The following is a 22,464-nucleotide window of genomic DNA, read 5'->3' on the forward strand; positions in this document are numbered from 1 at the left end:
GGGTTTCCTTGCATAATTTGAATATGAGGGCACTGCTAACGTTTAAATTTCACAGATAGGACATACATGACATATTCATAATTCCTGCAAAGTTCTACATAATTTGAGGTTGGCTGCAAAAGGGACATAGTACCTTTAAGTCTGAAAATGCTATTGATTCTAGCATTGTTTGATGCAAGCTTGATATCGTACTGACTTTATTTTGAAGGATATTTGAGATAAAATTGTATCCAAATTAGCCCCTTTTCATGAAAATTTAAAGGTCCTAATTCTAACGACGATGTTCATATGACGTAACACTCGAGCAACAGCACCCTGAGAGTGAAACATAAAAATCCAGCTTGCATCACAGCTCGGTGTTAAATTAACTGTTAGTTCCAATTCAAAATGAACTCTGGTGTTAACCCTGGTTTTATTTTCAACACATATTAACTCCAACACCAATACCATGACATCCCAGGACATGCTAACACCTAATACATATATTTAGTGTATTAACACTTTAGTGTTAAAATCCAGTATAATGTCCAACAACCACCAGCACCAATATCAAACAAGCATTACACCAAATTAAAAATAATTCCCCATGAAGATAAAATTTCATATATAGGTTTTCGGTGTTAAATTTGGTGATAGTGTAGGCTGAACTCACTGATATATGTAGTGTATAAACACTTTGGTGTTAAATCCAGTATAATGTCCAACAACCAACAGCACCAATATCAAACAAGCATTACACCAAATTAAAACCAACTCTCCATGAACATAAACTTTCATATATAGGTGTGTATATATATATATATTCGGTGTTAAATTTGGTGTTAGTGTAGGCTGAACTTACTGATTGTCTTTAAGGGGCTTGTACTTTTGAGTGGTTCTTGACGGCAGGCTTCTCGTCTCTGTCCTGATGACCTCTGCTACCGTTCCCCCTACCGTCCGTCTGAACGCCCTTTTGTTGGGAGATGACCTGCAAGGTCAATCAGGGTCAAATCAGGGTCATGGGGTCATAGGTTGAAAGAAATCGCAAGGATTAAAAGGTACAATCTTTTAAGTTTGTAATCGATAGGTTAAGGTTGTAATAGGCAACTCTACAAATTACCTTGTGAGCAGTTCTCTATTAGTTTTGTAGCAACTTTAATTATTATTATTTTTGTTGTCCTCTTTTTGGTTGATGATATACTGCAAAAAGTACATTGTAGGTGTGTAAGAATATGTTCGATAACATACATGAACACAGGGCAGAGGTTAAAGGCAGAGGTAAAGTTGAAATGCATGACTACACCTGAACAAGAAACATGGAAATTCAGGTGAACTTTTAAAAGGAAATGTAATACATTTGTGCAGTTTGTAAGAGTTGCAAGAAAGGATGCGTTCATTTAATAATTGATAAGGTCATGTGCACATGGGAGTATGATTTCTTGTTTTCAAAATAGATCACAAATGTCAAATGGATGAGTTATGACTTTGTGTTGGCCGAACGGTTAGGTTCTGACTGACCCTCCCTCCCTCCCCTCCTACACTTTAAGGTAGAGTTCATACTAATCTAGACGTGTCTCTATACTACATGATACTCATACCTGCTAATTTCCTTTTCTGCTAACCTCTTCTTTGTATCCTCCATTGTTTGACTCTCTGTTCTCCCGCTGTTTAAAAAAAATAAGGGGTGCAAAGAATAACAAAGTAATAACAACAACAGCACTTTAATTTTGTACCTACAGGAATTGTTAATGCTACATGTACATATATATTTGAACCTGTTTTAAAGACCACCTGTATAGAAAGCACCACCTGTCTATAAGGACCACAATTTTTTGTTATCTTGAAATGGTTTCTTGTTGGAACGTGTAGTAAAGAAACCTGTACATAGAGACTACATACCTATAAAGACACTTTTCTTGTTTCCCTCGAGCAGTCTTTATATACAGGTTTCACTGTATTATGTATGCATGTATATGACCTAACATGTTATAAGTGCTTAGCTTATATCCGAAAATTGTTGAGAGCAATACTAACAAAAATACCCATAACAACTAATAAACATCATAAGCAACATAATCACCATCATTATTAAAATCATCATCAACTTCATCATTGTTATCATCATCACCATAATAATCATTATTATCATCACCATAATCATCATCACCATAATAATCATTATCATCATCATCATCATCATCACCATTATCGCCGTCATCATCACCATCATCATAATCATTACCACCACTTTTATTATCACTATCATCACTATCATCATCATCATCATCATCATCATCATCATCATCACCACCACCTCCACCACTATCACCACCATCATCATCAACACAATTATCACCATCATCACCACTATCATGAATATCTCACCTATATCTGAACTTTGATCCAAGCTGAAAGAACGTTCTCCTCTTGGCCGGGGGTTGAGGGTCTACCATCCTGAAGAACGTATGATGTTCTACGCAGGACTTCCATAAGTTTTTACACGCCCTGTAGCTGGTCATGTTGAACCCTATTACCATATCTCTTGTTTCACCCTTTGCAGAAAGAAAGAGAGAGAGAGAGAGAGAGAGAGAGAGAGAGAGCAATTAAATACAAATTAAGATGCAGAACTACATGCTAAAAGGAACCATAGATCACACATTGACCTGTTAATCAACTTATTCATTATTTTGTTCCTTTAAAAACAAATAAAATTCTGTTTTTGCATTCCTTTGAATTTCTATGAAGATTACACATATTAAAATGATCCACAAATGTCACAGCTAACAGTAGCTTTTTTTTATTTATACACCCTGTATCACATTTCATATTATCTCGAATGAATGAAATAGTTCATATCAATAGTAACATACATGTAAATATTGTATTCCCTTAAACAAACTCATAAAATCAAATGTAATTTCTGTTTTTCCTTATACACCCTGTACCATGTCTCATGAAATGAAATGTAGTTTGAATTTATAGTGGCACACAGACAGTATTCTTTCCTTATACACCCTGTGTTATGGCTAATACACATATTATCTCAACTGTATAATATAACTCAAATCAACAGTGACATCCATTTTCTTTCTTTCTTGAACTCAGTGCATGATGACTAATAGTACCTCCAGTGTTTGAAATGATGCATATTCTTACATGTCCTTTGCCATGGCTCATATATTTCAAATGTATGAAACAATTTATATCAATTGTGACACAAATGGAAAGTCGATTAGAAAAGTAATCAATCTTCATGAATGAATAACCCTACTTGACTGCCACTCAAAGACTTAGAAATTATCATAAAAATATCACATGACAATTAAAGGTACGTAAACCTATTGAAAGTCAAAGAAATTTAATCGTATGAATACAAACTATATACTGGTAGAAGAAAGTACCATATATAAGAACTCCCCTCTGAATATAGGAACTGAAAAAGATATCATGAAGAAAACAAACTGACCACAAGATATCAGATGTATGTTTAGGCATATTGCCAAATACCAATTGGCCGTGGGGCGTCAAGAAATTGATTTTGTCCTTGCAGTTGGACTTGAGACTAAATTCATTCACATGAGCAATACATCACAATTAGAGTTTGTTATAGAATCTCAGATTTCAAGATAGAATTGTTACTTCCAGCATCCCATAATCAACATAAATTCTTTTTCATTTTGATACAAATCACTATAGAATATAGGACTGAGGTGGTTTTATGTGCATAGTTGTTATGGTATTAACACAGATCCCTTACCAAATTTGATGCCTTTAAGAATTACAATCATGCATATGTGGAAGAGAAAAATCAGTCTTTATCTTGACCTGAGCTTGTCTGTTCATTTCTATTCAAAATTATGACAATATGTAGTTTTGACAAGAAGTTGCAATGCTACCTGATTAATTGTCAATGGAATCCTAGCTATGATGTATCACTGACTCTGTACATTATATATCCCATATATAGACTCAAACAATCTGTATGGAATATCAACAAAGTTTAGCAGTTTGTTTCATTGTTGCAAATATTTAATTCTATGTTCTGGTACTTTCTTCCTTTGATCTTTAAAGTCATGTCTTTGAAATATTTAGGCCTTTCAAATCTTTGAGCTGGCAACAGATAACCCTTCCAAAAGGACCTGCTTTCCATGTATAAATTGCCCTTTTTTTTCTTCTTTTTTTTACAGGAATGTGTATATTCATTAAAATAATTTTAAGCAAGATACATGATCAAAGAAAGTGGAAGTGGAAAAAGAAAAAAAAATATCTGATCAAAATAGAGAATGAAAATTTCAGCCTATTAGAAATTAATGTCCTTTTGCAAGACATTAATCTACATTTGCCACTCTTCACCCAGGTGTCAATGGGTACCTGATATGCTTGAGCGCTAGTTTCATTGGTAGCTCAGCTAGAGAGGGGGTTATAATGTCTATGTGCTATGAGAGTCACAGCGTGGCGGATATGAAGTTCAACCGGACAACTACCCCTCTACGACAACTACCCCTGCAACAACCAACCTCTAGGAAAACTATCCCCCCCCCCCCCCGGGACAACTATCCTAGGGGGTAGTTGTCTGGGGGGTAGTTATCCTGGAGGGTGGTTATCCTAGGGGGTAGTTGTCTGGATATGGGATAAGAGCACTGTTGAAGAAGCCATTTTAACTTTGTTTTTCTTCATATTTGTGGGTTGGTTGTTGAGAGCGGTTACTTACGATTTCTCTCCTTTGCTGGATGAAGAATTGCTTTCTCTTGAAAGAGATCTTGACAATCTTGGCCCATGAGAACTGATTAATTCTGACACCATTCTGGAAAATGCTCAGACCCGCTGAAACCACTCCAATGGCAATCTCTGAACCGAGTGTGTCCTGAATGGTGCACAAACACAAAATAAAGATAAAGATAATGAGAGCAGTTCTGAGAGTAATCATGAGAACTGATTAATTACAACTCTAATTTCATTTTCAACACCCAGTTTTATCCTGAATGGTGTATAAACAGAACACCTGATGAAATAGCCACGAGCCTGTAAAGTGATGGGAGCTCCAAATATATTGATGGCAAAATTTCACTTAAATTGTATCATAATGTGAAAGATGATGTCATTTAAGACACATTTCTGCAATGATTTTCAAAACAAATGTGTTTGAAGTCGAATATTGATGAAAGAACACACAATTGAGGTTTGCTGAATACAACAGTAAAATGTGTATTCTTACTTCAATATTTGTCTTCAGACGCATTTTTTTTTTTTTTTTGGGGGGGGGGGGGGAATCATTGCAGAAGTGTGTCTTGAATGGCTTCCTCTTTCACATTATGATTCAATTTAAGTGAAATTATGCCATACAATATTTGGCAAATTTGGGGCTCCCAACACTGAAGAGGGGCTTTATTAAAGTGACTGAATCTTTATCAAAAGAAATGGTGGGCTTTGTTACATCATACTTAAAGAGATAAAATGTGTATGACAATACAACAAGCATTATGGAAAGAGAGATTTAATTGTCTTGGCCATCAAAATGGAAAAATCTTGACACAATCCAAGAAGATAATCACCCAATTCAATGCTAAACCTTTAATATGTATTGTGAGGTGAAATTACACACACAAAATACGTAACTACCATTGAAGTTATTTGTGGTTACTTACGACTTGTCTGGATACTTTAATAGGCATGTGAGTGGCTAAAGAGTAAAGTGTGAATCACAAATCCCTTTTCAGATTGTGAAATCCCTAATTGAGATTGTGGTTGAAAATGTAAAGAACCCTTTGAGGAGTGAACGTTATAAAAGACTCTCAAAAGGACCCAAGAGAAACAGGGAGAGAGAGAGAGAGAGAGAGAGAGATAGAGAGAATGGCAGAGGAGAGGGAAAGAGGAAGGTAGAGCCGGTAGAGAGGGTGGGAAGGAAAGAGGGAGGAAGAGGGTGAGGTAGGAGAGGGAGGAGAGGAAGGAGAGAGAGAGAGAGAGATGGAGGAAGACAAGAGAGAAAGTTGGAGACAGGCCGAAAGGGTAATTTTCAACGTTTTATTTTCATACAAAATTGAATGTACAATGCAACCCGATTGATTTAGGCATAGATTGAAACTTCATTTCCTTATTCAATGAAATGATGGATAGAAACCAAAACGGTAACACAAAAGAAACAATTTTTTGTATGGATTTTTTTTTTGTATGACACAATGGATTTCCTCTGGGTTTCCATAAATTGTCACTTTATTTTGTACACTAGAATTGTGGTTCAACTATTCATCTTAGGCACGCCATTACGCGGAAGGTTTTACAAAACATGCTCAATCCCCCCCCCCCCCCCCAATCCCCCGGTCTCTCTCAAAGAAAACATTTGTTGAAATACATTTGTTCCAGACTTATGCTACTTCAAACAAACATGCATGTATCCTTTAGTATATTTCAGTCGTCCCTCTCACAAGCCCCACTCCCTATAGACTAAAAACTCTCAGTTCATGTGTATTCATGTATTTTATTTAACATACTATACCGACTGAATGAAACCCAGCATACACTGTACTCATAACCATGTTGAAAGAGCACTGCTTCTAAATTACAGTTCAATTTCCCTCGTTTCGGTAAATTGGACGCTGACAAGCTAAACGAGCTCGGTCAGTTTTCATTACCCCTTAAGAACCACGAGGGCTCACTTCCTCATTGAATATACAGTGATCCGGCTTTTCCTATAACATACATCTAATATAGTGGGAGGGACTGAAGGAATGAATGTCCATGCATGTACCCCTCTTAGAGGAAAATATGTGATGAATTTAGGGGCGCAATTTAATTCATGTAGAAAGGGAATGGATCTAAGATTCTCTTAAGGGAGGGGGGGGGGCACATCTTTGAAAGCATTCCCCCCCCCCCCCCCTCCCCTCAAAAAAAAGAAGTTTTCACATTTCTCAAGCGGCTTTTAGTGTCTTAAACTGATGCCAGTTGGAGGGGGGGGGGGGGGGAGAGCATAATTTTTTTTGGGGGGAGGGGCATAATTTGGAGGCAAATTTCTTTTGGAGTTTACTTAAGGTGATTGGGGGGTAGCAACACCCCCCCCCCCCCCCCAATTTACATAGAATTTAAATTCATTATTCATCATGTTCAACACAAGTGGAATAAGTCTTGAACAACTATGGAATAAATATGAGATATATATGAAATTAAGTCTGTCTGTGGAATATGGAATAAGTATTGCGAAGTTAGAACAAAGAGCTTGGTCATATAACCCAAGTTTTGAACATCTAGTCGCTGTTGCTCCTTCATATTTTATGAATCAGTATATTGATGATAGGCCTGTGGCTTGTAATAGGATATCCCATGTGCGTTGGTTGGAGAGTATATAAATCATTCATATGCCCCTATCACTATGTTCTCTCATTTACATGGCATAGAATGCACATAATTTTCACAATTGAATTTTTTATTGTACAGCCATAAGCCATCTTGTAACCACAGAAATATGAACAATGACTGGAAGAAGTTCTATAAATCAGTTCCAGATTAACTTGGAACCTGCAGTAGGAAGTCAATACCCATAATCTTAATACACCTCTAAATGTTCTTTTAAAAAACTGCATTATTTGTTACACAGGAAAACCTTGTTCAGAAATTTAAAGCTTTGGGAAAAATAATGATTTTTTGTGTAAATTAATGGCAAATGGAGGTTGAATAAAAAAAAAAATTTAAAAAAGGAAGGTGCTGAGGAAGTTAAGCTTTTAAACGTCTTTTTTTTGTTAGAAAAACATCAAGATATGTGATGCACATAACACTTTTCATTGACATGGCAGTTTTTGAGGCACTTGACCAATTCAAGTATGAATGAGGCTCAACTCCGTTAAAGCTGAAGTCAACCTACATATTTCAGAAATATTCCTTTTATTTTAACTGCACTTCAAATCAGCGCCTACTTCAGTCCATTCAAGTATTCACTCAAATCATAAAACCCAATATGATAAATCCTCTCCAAATATTGCGATAACTGTCAATCAAAATTATTAATGTTTCATTTTCTATATTTTCATAACAGATTTCTCCCCGCTTCACAATAGATGAATATTGTACAGCAGTCCAGGGTTCTGTATTATAAGCACTTAATTGCCTGATCGCTCAATTGATGCAAAGTACAATTGCTAATAAGCAGTCATTTCCAAGAAAAGACAAACGTCATAAAGGAATACATTCACAAGTTTACATATGTTTTGTGTTGCTTCATATTTGCATACAGGTACACTGAAAATAACTAGTTGTATGTACGTAAGAGACTCAGGAAGGTGAGCTTTTAACTCTTTACTTTGCAAACCTTTAGGTTTAAAATTACCAAGTAACAATGATGCGGGCTCATACGCCATCGAAACAACAACCACTTGGAGTTTGAAACTATAAGCCATGCCAATAGTCGTAATTACAAATTTGAGAAGTATCATAGTTAAATGCATCCGCACAGCACATCCCCCCCCCCAATATAGTTTCATTGTTAATCATACGCTTTGTAGGATAACTTGTAATTTTAAAACTTGTCATAAACTTTAACTTTCAGAAACTATGAACGTGTTTTCACAGTCCTTAACTACAAAGCTTTAAAGATCAAAACAATAAGCTGAACTTAAATTTAATAATAATAATAATAACTTTTACTTATATAGCGCTTTTCATAAGACATTCATATCAAAGCGCTTTACAATATTGATACAATTAAAACTAAACAGAGTAATGACAAGAAAACAAATATGAAGTGAAATTATGAAACATAAGATAACAAGGTAAGGTAACAATATAAGAACTAGGTAACAATTTAAGAACTAGGTTGAGTATGCATTTTCCATTAGGTAGGTTTTTAATTTTGATCTAAACAAAGTAATATCTGAGATGCAACGAATGGAGGCTGGGAGAGAATTCCATAAACGTGGAGCAGAGCATGAAAAGGACCTATCACCAAAGTATTTTGTTTTTGCTTTTTTAACGGTCAAGAGAGTTTGATTTGCAGAACGAAGGGGCCTATTGGGTGTGTATAATTGAATCAGTTCAGAAAGATAATTTGGGGCATGACCATGTAGAGACTTGAAGGTTAAAAGAAGGACTTTGAACTGGACACAAAATTGAATGGGGAGCCTATGGCACGCCTTTAGGGAAACAAATAAATATATGCGACACTTTCAAAAAATACATTTCACTCAAAGTATATATTCGACACTTTCAGAAAATGTTTGACAAGTTTTATTTGACAAGAATCTTATTCGACATAAATTTCATTCGACACATTATTCGTCAAAAAATTTATTCGACAAAAATTTTATTCGACACAAATTTCATTCGACACAAATTTCATTCGACAAAAATTTCATTCAACAAAAATTTCATTCGACACAAATTTCACTCGACACAAATTTCATTCGACAAAAATTTTATTCGACAAAAATTTTATTCGACAAAAATTTCATTCGACACAAATTTTATTCGACACAAATTTTATTCAACCAGAATACATGCAAAACTTCACACAACTAAACCTGCACCGTGCACACTCGCGCAACACGCGCGTTTACGATACGAAGACTATAGATCCACGTCGGGGCCTATAGCCTCTGGTCAATGAACAGTGGGTTTGGATTGTTTGAGGGTGATGAGAGATGAGAAGAGGGAGGGCAAAGTCATGTAGCCTGGATGGTTAGGGGCTTTTTTTTGAGGGGGGGGGGGGCGTTAAGGGGGTACAAATTAGTGGCCATTACCTACTTTGTTCATTTTTTCATTTACTATATAGATTGTTTTAGGGTGATACAAATGAAGGTGTGGGCATACTGATGTAGTCACCCCGGGTAAAGAGCTAGTGGATGGGGGGGGGGGGGCGGGGGGGGGGGGGGGGGAGAGGGGAGGTACGTGGAAACGAAGTAGGTAATATACACTCCTTTATATTCCAATAACGCCACCCCCACCACCACCACCACTATCCCCTATCCATTCAATTCCAGTCTACATCACTATGCCCTTCCTCGATTCATGCAAACAATCCTACCAAATGTTAATAATTAATAAAGTAGGTAATATACTCATAAATAATACTGTTTACATACTCTTTTGAAAGCAGGCCATTGAACTTCAATGCAATTTAATGTATTTCTCCACAAATGCCAAACATAGGAAAATACATAAAATCAAATAGGCCTACATACATGCAATAAAACGACTCCAATTTATGTTTGAAATAGAAACAAATCAGCAAAGGTAGAAAGAGTAGTCGAGGACTACCCCCCCCCCCAATAATAATAACAAATTATACAATCAAAAGTAAATATAAAGTCAAATGATGAGGTGGTACCAATAACGAGAAAGAAGAGGGAGAAAATATCAAAGACGGGGGGGGGGGGGGGGGGGAGTGCTTTCGTGAATGTTTAAAAAAATTAATGATGGATTATAATTACTTGAGTATCAGGAATAACCTTAACTTAGCCTCAATGAATGCAATGAAGGACAATTTATATCAAGTGGAACATGACTCCATAACATATAGGCCAATTGAAGGCTTTCCGTTTTTGTAAGAAAGTCTTAGCTATTATTATGGGTATATGAAAACTACTTACATTTCTTGCCATAGAAGAGTTCTGTATAAAAAGGTTATCATAGACAGGTGGCAAGTTGTTATGTTTGTACTGGAACATAAATTGACCGAGCTGCATTAACATTTAAAATATTCATCCGTTTTAATAGGGGTGCAGTAAGTGGACACCCCCCCCCCCCCCCCCATAAAAGTAGGTATGTAGATGCAATAACCAGTGTGTCACTTTAACATACATCACTTTATTGTTCAAACTTGCCCAACAAAGCAGAAGATACAAAAGCCCTGGAAAATTCCGTTTTACTGGAAAATGCAGGGCATTAAAAGTACATACAGTGTATAATGTTATATAACATCAACAAAGCAAAAGTATAGGATAAATTGATGGCCTGCCTGAGCCAGCTAGTCCAGCTAGCTATGTAGCTGCGCTGCATGCCTATAGACTACCTACATGCCGGTGCGTGAGTCCGACCAGAGGCTATAGGCCTTCCTAGTCTTCGTACCGTAAACGCGCCTGTTGTGTAGTTTGCAGGCACAAACCCTGGTCAGTCGTAAAAGAGAGTCTGCACTATAAGACTACAATAGGCCATGTACTATAGCTGCTCCTGACACAACCAGTAGGTAGCTGGGCTAGGCTTCTCTCAAGGCACAATTATTTTTAATAAATGTTAAATTAGGGTCTGTGCTTGCAGACTACCTGTTGCGCGCGCGTGTACTACTGCACGGTGCAGGTGGTTGTGTAAAGTATCGCATGTATTCTGGGGGAGTCGAACGTTTTTTTTTTTAGACGAATGAAATTTTTGAGTCGAATACTTTTTCGTGGCATGCATTATGTATGGAACGCCGAATAGCTCCTTTGTTCAATACATCTTTTTTCGTTGAATACCTTTATTGTCGAATAAAAATTAAAATAATTGCTTGGAATAATATTTTTGTAGAACAAAACAAAATGTGCCAAATACGATTCTGTTGAACTAAATTTTTGTCGAATAAAATTTGTGTCGAATGAAATTTTTGTCGAACTAAATTTGTGTCGAATAAAATTGTTGTCGAATAAAATTTGTGTCGCATGAAACTTGTGTCAAATGAAATTTGTGTCGAATGAAATTTGTGTCGAATGAAGTTTTTGTCGAATGAAATTTGTGTCGAATGAAATTTGTGTCGAATAAAAATTTTGTCGAATAAATTTGTTGACGAATAATGTGTCGAATGAAATTTATGTCGAATAAAATTCTTGTCAAATAAAACTTGTCAAATATTTTCTGAAAGTGTCGAATATATACTTTGAGTGAAATGTATTTTTTGAAAGTGTCGCATATATTTATTTGTTTCCCTAAAGGCGTGCCATAGGAGCCAATGCAATTGTTTAAGGGTTGGTGTAACATGTTCATGTTTTTTGGTGAGAGACACTAGACGTGCTGCAGAGTTCTGGATTCTTTGTAGCTTGGCCATATCTTTTTCCGGAATTCCATGGAGTAGGCTATTACAACTGTCAAGGAGTAAACTGATAAATGCGTGGACGAGGATTTCAGTGGATGACTTGGAGAGGAATTTACGAATTTTACCAATTTTTCTCAGGGCGAAGGATGCTTTACGACAGATACTATTGACATGTAAGACTTTCTTGTGAACATAGCTATTGATAGGGTAGTCCCTGGCCAGATTGTTATTTGATTGCCTAATAAAAAGAAATATTTACTTTCAGTCTCTGTCGCTTTCTTATCAATAACAAGAATGATTACTTGGTTTTCTGATAGATGTACCTCTTCAGAATGATCAAAGAGTGTTTCATATTCACGTTCTTGATTACAGCCAACTGGTTATTAACTACTTCAGATAATTAAACACACTTTCTAATGTGTTTTTTCCTCTGAAATAATTCTCACCATATGTCATAATCTGATTTGAAATGATATAAATTACTTGATTAAAGTTATGATCCTGAACAAATTTTCTTAACCTATTTGAGAATTGAGAGATTTACTTTTGACATGTTTTTTTTTTTTTTACCAGCTTCCAGTATTCTCAAGCAGAGGAATGAAATGCTAGGATGTAAAATCTTTATTTTTTACTTCATATTTTGTGTACATCAATTTTAGATTAAAAGGGACCTAACCAAAATGTTCTTGAAATAGCTTCGATCAAACATATTCTTATAATCATTATTGGTAAAGGACTAGTGTCCTTTCTTTAGACATTAATCTCCATTTGCCACTCTTCACCCAGGTGTTAAATGGGTTCTGATGAGAAAGAATTCCTTGAATGCTGCAAGCACTGAATTAGACCAGTTTACTTACATATTAACATTTAGGGATGATTCTTTTTTAGGGCCTAGTGACGAGGTATTCCATAATCTAATATTAATGAACTAGCAGGACCCGCGGAAATCCGCGGGATTCTAGAGGTGGGGGGGGGGGGTGTAAATAGATATATAGAGACTGTCTAAATTAAAACCACCAAGAACTTTATTTGCCATTTTTTTTTTTTTTTTTTTTCGAAAGGTAAAAAAACAGCGTCCCCGCCCGCTTCCTTTTTGGGGGCCGCCTCCTATTTTTTTTTTTTTTTTTTTTGAATTTTTTTTGAATTTTTTGAAAGAAAACAAACATGAAAAGCACTGCTAAAATTTATTTCTGATTTAAAAAAAAAAAAAAAAAAAATGTCGGCCGCCATCTTGAAAAATAGCCCGAATGTCAGGGAAAATGTACGGAGCGGCCATTTTGAAAGAAAAAAAAAGGGCCTCCTTCTTCCCATTTTTTGAAAAAACAGGACGCTAAACATGTTTTTTTTTAATTTGGCCTATATAAAAAAAAAAAAAAAACGATCCAACTGTACCGGTAGTTCTTCTTTAAGCCACTGGAACTGCGTAGAGTTTCGTAGTGTGGCGTACCGACTACGCAGAAGTTAGGCTGCGTATTAATGGGAAAATTGTCCCTGTGTAGGTTATGCGTAAGCTGGCGTACAGGTTTGCTTATGGTTGCTTACTGTGTGGAAAACTTTTACTGCTTTGTCGATCTGGCGTATGGTAGCGTACTGTTGCGTAGTCATGTAGCGTAGTGTTGCGTAAAAAGGCGTACTTTCTGCATCGAGTTTCTACGTTGAAAGTACGCGAAAAAAATTAAACATGTTGAATTGTTTTCGTTCATCTTGCGTACCCCTTTCCGTCCCTCAGCATATAGTAACGTAGGCCAGCGAAGTTGGTACGCAACACTACGCAACTCTACGTTTTGACCCCACGCCAATTAGTGATCCGCAAGTGTCACAAATAAAGTATTAAAAATATGCTCATCTGACCCTAATTAAATGCCTAAACCCCCCGAGCTTTCGGGGGTTTATGGCCCCTTGAAACCGGTGGACCCCACGCCTATATTATATATACACTCAACTCGCTGCGATCTGATCTCGATCTCCCACACCCCCCCCCCCCCCCAACTTTGAAAAACGTAACCCCCGAGCTTTTGGGGTTTTTATGGCCTCTTGAAACCCGTGGACCCCACGCCTATATTATATATACACTCAACTCAGGACCCGCGGAAATCCGAGGGATTCTAGAGGGGGGCGCAGGCAAAAAATTAAGTTTTTCATTTCGGGGGCTCCATTTCAAATTTTTGGGAAATTTTCGGGGACTACTTTTTCCAACTTTCGGGGGCTCTTTTTTCTGGGGCTACTTTTTCATTAATTCATAAAAGGATAGGCCTACACTTTGTTGAGATTTGTTTAGTAGGCTCAGGACAGGTTTCAGGCTTCCTATACTTCATAATTGCCTATTTAAAAAAAAAACATTTTTCTAGTTCAATAACTAAGTTTTCATGCATTGATTTGATGCAAGAACTGTAACATAATAGACCCTAGATTGTGATTATTTCTGACCATGAATTTCGATAATCATTTTTCAAAGTAAAATTTTCACAAGAAAATCAGACAGTCGTTTAAAAACGTAAACATTAGTAATACTTTTACTAATTCTAAGATCAGGTTTCGTAAATCTATTCACGAAACTATATTGAAATCGCGGCAATAATGATGCAAACCAACAGATAACAATTTCAAAGTGTCAAATTTCTTCGACTCGAGCTCAGCTCAGGTGAACTCACACACACACACACACAGTGTAACTCCAGAAAGCTCGAACACCGGCGCCGCAGGCCTCGGACGCCTGCGGTGCGCGGAGCCGGTGTTGGAGCTTGCTGGAGTTAAATTGCAGCTCACACACACTGCACAGCAGCACTGCACTGACTGAAGGCAGCTTGCGACTGAATTGTCAGTCCAATGGTTTTCTTGTGAAAACTTTCCTTTAGAAAATGATAATCAAAATTTAGTAGCATGGCCGTAATAATCACAAAATAAGCTTTCATTTCATACCTCCATTCACGACACCTATATAAAAATCGCGGCAATAATGATGGAAATAGGTCCCTAAGTTTGGACGTGGACGGGAAGCTTCGTGTGTATCTCTGTGGCTCGTGCAGCTACTATACAATGGATATCCTATAGAAAGATGCTTTACTCGGGTAAGCCCGACCCTGTGCGTCGTGCATTTAATACGCAACTTAATGTGAGTGGACAGTCATCGGTCGTGTGTCTACGGATGTCATGTTGAATATCCATGAGGTATCTCTGTCGTCACGCATATCCTGCATTATGCATATCGCGTCTGTTTTCGCCCTGGACGTCGACACGGAGGAGGACCTCGGGCGGAGTATAGCCAATTCCACAGAGTAGACTCTCCCGCGGACGATGGCACAGGGCACGGGTACCCCGAGGGGAGGGTTCAGGAGGAGATAGCCGCACCAACTTGGGTCGGCGATCTCATTAAAAAACAATAGAATACAAAGGCTCGCCGAGACGTCGCGCCCCCCGCGGAGCCTTAGCGTATTATTATTATAGATGGACTACAATTCTTGGAATCCTGCCTGTATACATTACTGGTTGCTATGTCAGGCAAGTCTCGAGCAAGCTTTCAGATTGTCAAGAACAACCTTTGTTGTTAGTAAACTCTGTCTATTGGTCGCCCAGCTAGAGCTAAAAGTGCCTTGAGGGGCTTGCTGGCATGGTGGATATGTGTGTTATAAAAATGTACTTTGTATTCATAAATGAGAAGAAATTAAAGTGCTCAGTATCGCTTTATGATAGGAAATGAGAGAGAAGTACCGAACCAACCTACCAAAACAACATTAATGTGTCAACTCATTTTGATTAGCAATTGAAACCTAACGTGATGGTAAGAGAGCGAAGGATTCTCTTCTTACTACAACAATGGATCTCAAGAAGGTCCTATTGTTACTTTTCATGAGTGCGTTTCACTTTCACAATTCTATATTATATCAAGATCAATTTCATGATCAATATTACTCTCATATCCAGATCAAATTCATCATCAGTATTACTCTCATATCGAGATCATATTCATGATCAATATTACACAGACTCCTCCAAGCTTAATTAGCTTGAGCAGGTAAATGTTCTCTGAATATTGGGTTACAAAGACTTCTGAGATATCAACGCTAGGGCAATTTCAATAGCATTGCGTTGCGCCACCTCCTATTAAAATATTTAAAAACTTCCATAATCTGAACATGATTTATAAAGGTGATCAAGTTCTGGTAATGCAATTGCATTGTGAAAGAAAAGGTGTGGAATGGATCAGAAAAAGTTGATCATGTAGCATGTAAGTGTACTGCAAGGTCCTGGAGTCATCAAAATCATCATAAATTTGGCCCAGTCTTGGTAAAGTAATAATCACTGTACACAGAAAGATGTATAATGGGACAACACAAATGGTGTCGGGCTAGTACTACCTTGATTTCCTTATCTTTCATTGCTCATTACTCAGCCAGTATACATTTTCTTCCAAAATTGTTTGGCACATGACATTTATTTGTAATCTTGAACATTCAGTGTAAGTTTCGTTAGATTCTGTGAGAATTCATTTTCTTTTTTTTACCAGAGCTCAAGTTTATCTTTAAAAAAAAACTTACATAATTTTTGTTTTTAATCAAAGGACAAAAAAGAAAGAGGATCCTGAATTAGGGTTCCCTAGTATTGAAACAATATATTTGTATGGTACTGTTTGTGTGATTCATTTCATCAGAGATAGAAAGTGGGAGAAAAAAAGATCTGCAGATATACTTCTATTTGAGCTGGGATGGAGAAAACAAAACTACACTTACGGGAGTAGATAGTTTTTAATTGAGCTGGGTCAGAGAAAATAAAACAAAACTTTTGGGGAAGCTGCAATCTCTCTATTATAAATGAAATGAATTGTGAAAAATTACAGCTCTGAGCCCAAGTACTCAGGTTGCAAGAAATGTTCATGTTTACCATTTTACTGAATTAGATCACTAATCAAACAATTAATCAATTTCGATAAACTTGATTGGCAATTAGCCTTACAGATATTCTCTCCACATAGACACAATATCAGAAGAATAGAACACAAAAAAAATCTCTTGAAATTTGTTAGATTCAAAGCTTCTTAAATCTTAAATTACGATACCACATATTCATGTATTCCTGGTTTTGGAGAACATCAGACCTAATCGATCGTCTGCTGTTTTACAAATTATCCATCCTGCCCTCGGCTGCAAGATTGTGCATGTATGACTAATGCCGGGTAGCCAAAAGTTCAACCAAGAGCGTTGCCAACTTGAGCAGAACGGTGTGCATGTCTCAAGAAACCACAGCATTTATTCAGGGAACGTCGCCGAGGTTCGTGTAATGATTGAATGTCCCTTTTACCACGCATGGAAATTGCACAGCTAAGTGAGGTGGAAAATTATGGCGCTTAGTCTCCCATGAAATCTCTTTGGAAGGCTTGAGAAGATTTCTGGTTAAATGATTCGTTCATTCACAGGGCATGGGAGATCATATAATTCTAAATGACCCGTGAAGAGGAAATTATTTTTCTTTAACCAAATAATCGTTATATTAGTAAGATAAATCACATAAATGACCGTGAAGAAAAGACTTCCACAAATTCGCAGGAAGGAAACACCCCTATTAACGTAAAATGAGGGTTCTCTATCATTAATAAAGTGGTCCTTATTTCCCACATCATTTGCTGAGAGCCAGAAGGGCATTACGTCTGGGGTCATAGGTCATGAGTGCATTGAATGGATACCTCTCTGGCTCTCTGCATACAACATCGTCTGTTCAGAGCCAGAAGGGCATTACGTCTGGGGTCATAGGTCATGAGTGCATTGAATGGATACCTCTCTGGCTCTCTGCATACAACATCGTCTGTTCAGAGCCAGAAGGGCATTACGTCTGGGGTCATAGGTCATGAGTGCATTGAATGGATACCTCTCTGGCTCTCTGCATACAACATCGTCTGTTCGGAGCCAGAAGGGCATTTCATCTGTGTTAAGGTAGGAGTTCAATATCCGAGTCCTTGTCGCAGCCCCACCCAATTGAAATTTCTTTGTAGTACAACATTCAGACAAGAAAGGGGAACCTGACTCTTGATCACATTTTTGTTTGAAAGAAGCTCCAACAAAATAGCTCCATGACATTTCACTACTCAATACTCAGACTACAAAAACTAGGACAAAAACTAAATCAAACAACTCTACAATTTTCGTATCGCTGTATGATGAGTTGTGGTAGTCTGCAGGAAAGGGGACCTGACTCTCTTTTTTTGAACGATGTTCAAACATGCACTTCGCTATAAGACATCTTTCTTAATACAATTTTCAAACTACAAACACTAAATCATACAGCTATACGACTCTCGCCTAGGTATACAATAAATTGTGGTAGTCTGAACTGGGGTGGGGATAGATGCAGGACCTCATCAATATTACATCTATCCGTCCTCCGTTGCCTTGCCTCGAGTCCCGGGGAAGTATTGGAAGGTTTCTCTGATAGAAAATGACCCCCTAAGCAAGGAAAACCAGTTGCAACGTTAATTTCCATTTTCTCTGGTGGTTTAGCAAGGAAAAAGGTAGGAATTGGAGAGATGGGAGGGGAGAGGAAAGAGGGAAAGAAGTAAATGGTAAAGAGGGGAAAAATTGGAGGGAAGAAAGACGAGTGGGAGACAGAAAAGAGAGTGAGAGGGTGGACAGCGAGAGGAAAAGGAGATGAGATAAGGAGAGGGACAGAGAAAATGATAAATGTAGGTGAGAGAGAAAGAAAGAGAGGAAAATAGGGAAGGAGAGGATAAAAGGGAAGGAGAGAAAGGGAGGGAGAGAAAGGGAGGGAGAGAGAAAAAAATACAAATGAGGGAGAAAAAAAAAGGAATGAGAAAAAAGAGACAGAAACAATGAAATACAAAATAAGTGAGAGAGGAAGAGGGAGAGAGAAAGAGAGAAAGAAAGAAAGAGAGAGAGAGAGAGAGAGAGGGAGAGAGATAATGTAGAGGGCAGAGAGATATAACACAAAAAAGGAAAAAGGAGTACGAGATTTAAAAAAAAAACAATGAAAAAGGGCTAGGAGGTCTAACATCAAGATAAAAATCCAACTTTAGTAATGGAGGATGAGAAACAGAAAAGAAAGAGAAAGAGAAAACCTAAACAAGTCATGTACAGTACAAACCGATAGAAATAGAAATAAATATATGTCACAGGCCAAGTCGTTCCCACACTAATGAAAATGCATGGCGTACAAGGAGAGTATGTCAATTCCCCCATAGTTGGGATGGATAGCATATCTTATGAGTATATTACGGCATTGATGGATGGCGAGTCAGCAGAGACCAAGAATTTACGTCTGTCGCAATTACGTGGTACATTTCAACGTGAAAGGATAGGATCGTAGCAGGCAGGGGCAAGGCAGATGCAGGGAGATCATAAACATACTTGCTTCATTAGTTGTGTCTCTAATAGCACGAGACTTGTTAAATACTGTGACAGAACAGTATCTGGTGGTGACAGATATGATGTTGTCTGTTAAGAGCCAGCAAAGCTTTATCTTTGTAACATATAGGTGTAAAAGTTCTTCTGTCTCTCGGCTGATGATATACTTTTTGTATTATGCCTAGTTGTTGTGGATCTACATTGTTATCCATTCTCACTTTTTATTTTGTCAATTTCTATTCATTTCCTCAAATTTGTGTATCCTTGTCCAGTTGAATTTTCTTTCTGCTACAAGACTTTTTTTTAAAGTCTATACCAACACGCAAAAAACATAAGTTTATTATCGATTACATGAGGTTTGTTCTACATAGGTTCTTGCTTCAATTCAGCAGCTTGGTTGATTTCCCTTTAGTCTCTTATTTGTATTCCCTCACAGAAAATTGTAAAAGGAAAATACAAGTTTTTAATAATAAAATTGGCAACATGATAAGATGTTCATAATCACTGTTTTTAATATAGAATTGGCAATTTTTCAAAGTTTCCATTGAAAGTGTATGTCTGAAATTACGGTGTACCAATAAAATAAAAATTATTAGTGTTGCCAATTTTGATGACACAAGATGACATCACTTCACCCCTTAAATAATCCCTGTCCTGAATGACTCTATTAAAGATGAGTTCTTTCCCCCATCATAAAAGTAGTAAGATACAACGACAACATGGTGGCCTGTACTTCTACAGAAGAAGAAGAAAGAGAAGAAAAAGAAGAAGAAAGAGAAGAAGAAGAAGAAGAAAGATATGAAGAAAGTGAGAAAGATGGAATTCTTGGTTACACCCAAGGAAGTGATGCGATTCCTACTCATGCTCTCAAGCTTATCGTAGGAACCAGAAGGGAGGTACCGAGGAAGGATGGGATGCTGTGAAGGGGGAAATCTCTTGCCCCCTTCACCCCATCTACCCTGATATCAAGTTGGTTTTAATTGAAGCAGAAAAATGAGAGAAACAGGTCAGTGAAAGTTATGAGCAAAATCTAATGAGAAATAAGAAAGTTATGAATTGTTGAAGGTGCAATCAAACAAACACGAATTGGCAACTCTGTGACTTGCGAGCTTCCCTCTCATTTGCCCTGTACTAAAAGACTTCAAAAATCTATATTTTCCCCGAAGAAATTTGTCAATCATACATTCACCCTAAATGTAATTATTGCAAATTTGTGTTTTCGTACAACCCCCCTTAAGTAACAAATCTATTCTGCCATCAATAATTACGAAAATGAAAGTCAATGAAATTCTGTACAGAGCAAATTGGAGAGGAGCTCGCAGTATTGCCAATTTTTGTTTCACTGATGACAGCTTTTAAAATTCATAACATTCCTATTTTCAGTAAAAATTTGCTCAAACTTTCACTGACCGGTTCCTGTCACTTTTCTGCTTCTATTAAAATCAACTTAATGTCAGGATGGACTTCCTCTTTAAATGGATTGAAAGAGGGGAATAGCCTGAGCAAGGTCTAGACCTGGTCTAACCTGGCCTAATATAACCTCGTCCATTCTAGTCGTAGGTATGATAGGGGTCTTGAATCTGTCGTCATACCCGTGCATGATGTAGATCTACCGATAGAACTCCAGGTTTTTAACCGTGTTGACTGTTGAGAAAAATGAAACTCTAGACCTGGTCTAACCTTGTCTTATCCATTCAAATCTTACGTATGAAAGGGGTCTTATAAACGAAAGGGGCCCTGGATCTGTCAACTTACCCGTGCATGATGTAGGTCCACCCCATATAGCTCTAGGTTCTTCACCGTGTTAAGAAAATGGAACTCTGCATCTGCAGGAAGCTGTCCGCTGTAGGGAGAGGAAATTCAAACAAGGTTTAAAATCAATGAATAAGAATTACCCTTGACCTTGTGGTAAACCCGTCTTGAAAATAAAGAAATTCATTTTCTAGAGATCTGGATAAATTTCTGAAAATGAATTAACCTTCACATGATTGCAATGACTTCAATTAACAAACTATGAATTGCAATTTTTGTTGTGCTTTCACAGATGTCATCGGTGTATGCAGCCCCCTGTGAGCAGTTATTTGTTGAGATAATTAAAATAATTTCTCTATTATAAGAAAACTAATTTTTCACCAAACCACCAAAATACCATTTACCTAGAAAATGAATGAATGAATAAAAGTACAAATGGAACAGTATTTTGTCTCACATATTTGATGAAAAATATGTAAGCCCAGTACAACTGTGAGCGTAGATCCCATTGTTAATTTTTGTTAGTGTAACTATTCTTCTAGTTTTATGTTCTTCATATAACTATGTTTTTACCTCATAAAGCCCTGTAACAGTGTATCACTAAGTAATAAGAAGGGATATGTGACAACATTAAAACAGACTTAAATACATATACAATGTCATCATTTTGTTTAAACTTTCTTGAAATGCAGTTCTAAGCAATTATGGGAGAATTTGGTCACTTTAATTTGATCATGTATGGATAAATTAATCTTGTTATTAATTCACTACTCCTTCTCCCTCAATGCTTAAGAAAGTCACTGAATCAGGAGACCCTTTAATTAATCTATGAAAAGTTACTAAAAACGCAAAATAGAGCACAAGCTCTTGGAAAGTCTGTCGGCACGTTGCATCTTAAATTATAATTTTCTCCTTCTAATTTGGGAATCCAAGGGAGGCTAATATCTGAAGAGGAAAATGCCATTGGCTGAAGGAGTTCCCTCTCAACAGGCGCGTTTTCATCATCCCGAGATTGCCAAATAACCCGCTATTTCTGATTTAGGAAATAATCCCGAAGTTACAAATCTCGCCTTTATCAGCTCGAGATTCGATCTCGAAACTTGAAACTCGACCTTGAGATATAAGCTTGAGATATTTTGCTCAGCGTTAGCACATAGTGCAAGTCTTCGGTCGTGTTAAAAACGTACCGGACAAATAGCTGGCTATTATGCCAAATAGTGGGATATTTTGCAAACTATCCCAAGATATCTTGGGATGACAATCCCGACCAAATATCCCGCTAATTGCTACTTCGGTCTGATGAAGACGCAAATTAGCTGGATAGTTTGCGATCAGGATAGTTCAAATAGCTGGATATTTGGCAATCTCGAGATAGTGAGGACAGGCCTTTCGAGATGT

At 37.2% G+C, this 22,464-nt stretch overlaps 1 protein-coding gene across 4 annotated transcripts in view; it reads right to left on the bottom strand.

The window, feature by feature from the left end:
• The window catches only part of LOC594103 (tyrosine-protein phosphatase non-receptor type 4), a 112,434-nt gene that overhangs the window by 15,343 nt on the left and 74,627 nt on the right, over window positions 1-22,464 (bottom strand). For 3 of the 4 annotated variants that reach the window (XM_030990596.1, XM_030990594.1, XM_030990598.1), the window contains 5 exons: window positions 21,070-21,157; window positions 4,691-4,843; window positions 2,365-2,531; window positions 1,578-1,643; window positions 842-967 (listed from right to left, as the gene is read on the bottom strand). In XM_030990596.1, the coding sequence (XP_030846456.1) occupies window positions 842-967; window positions 1,578-1,643; window positions 2,365-2,531; window positions 4,691-4,843; window positions 21,070-21,157 (600 nt within the window). The remainder of the gene's footprint in view (window positions 1-841; window positions 968-1,577; window positions 1,644-2,364; window positions 2,532-4,690; window positions 4,844-21,069; window positions 21,158-22,464) is intronic. The other variant, XM_030990595.1, reaches the window with a different exon arrangement.

The sequence above is a fragment of the Strongylocentrotus purpuratus genome, unplaced genomic scaffold (assembly GCF_000002235.5).
Source record: "Strongylocentrotus purpuratus isolate Spur 01 unplaced genomic scaffold, Spur_5.0 spur5_scaffold_19, whole genome shotgun sequence".
Lineage (NCBI taxonomy): Eukaryota > Metazoa > Echinodermata > Echinoidea > Camarodonta > Strongylocentrotidae > Strongylocentrotus > Strongylocentrotus purpuratus.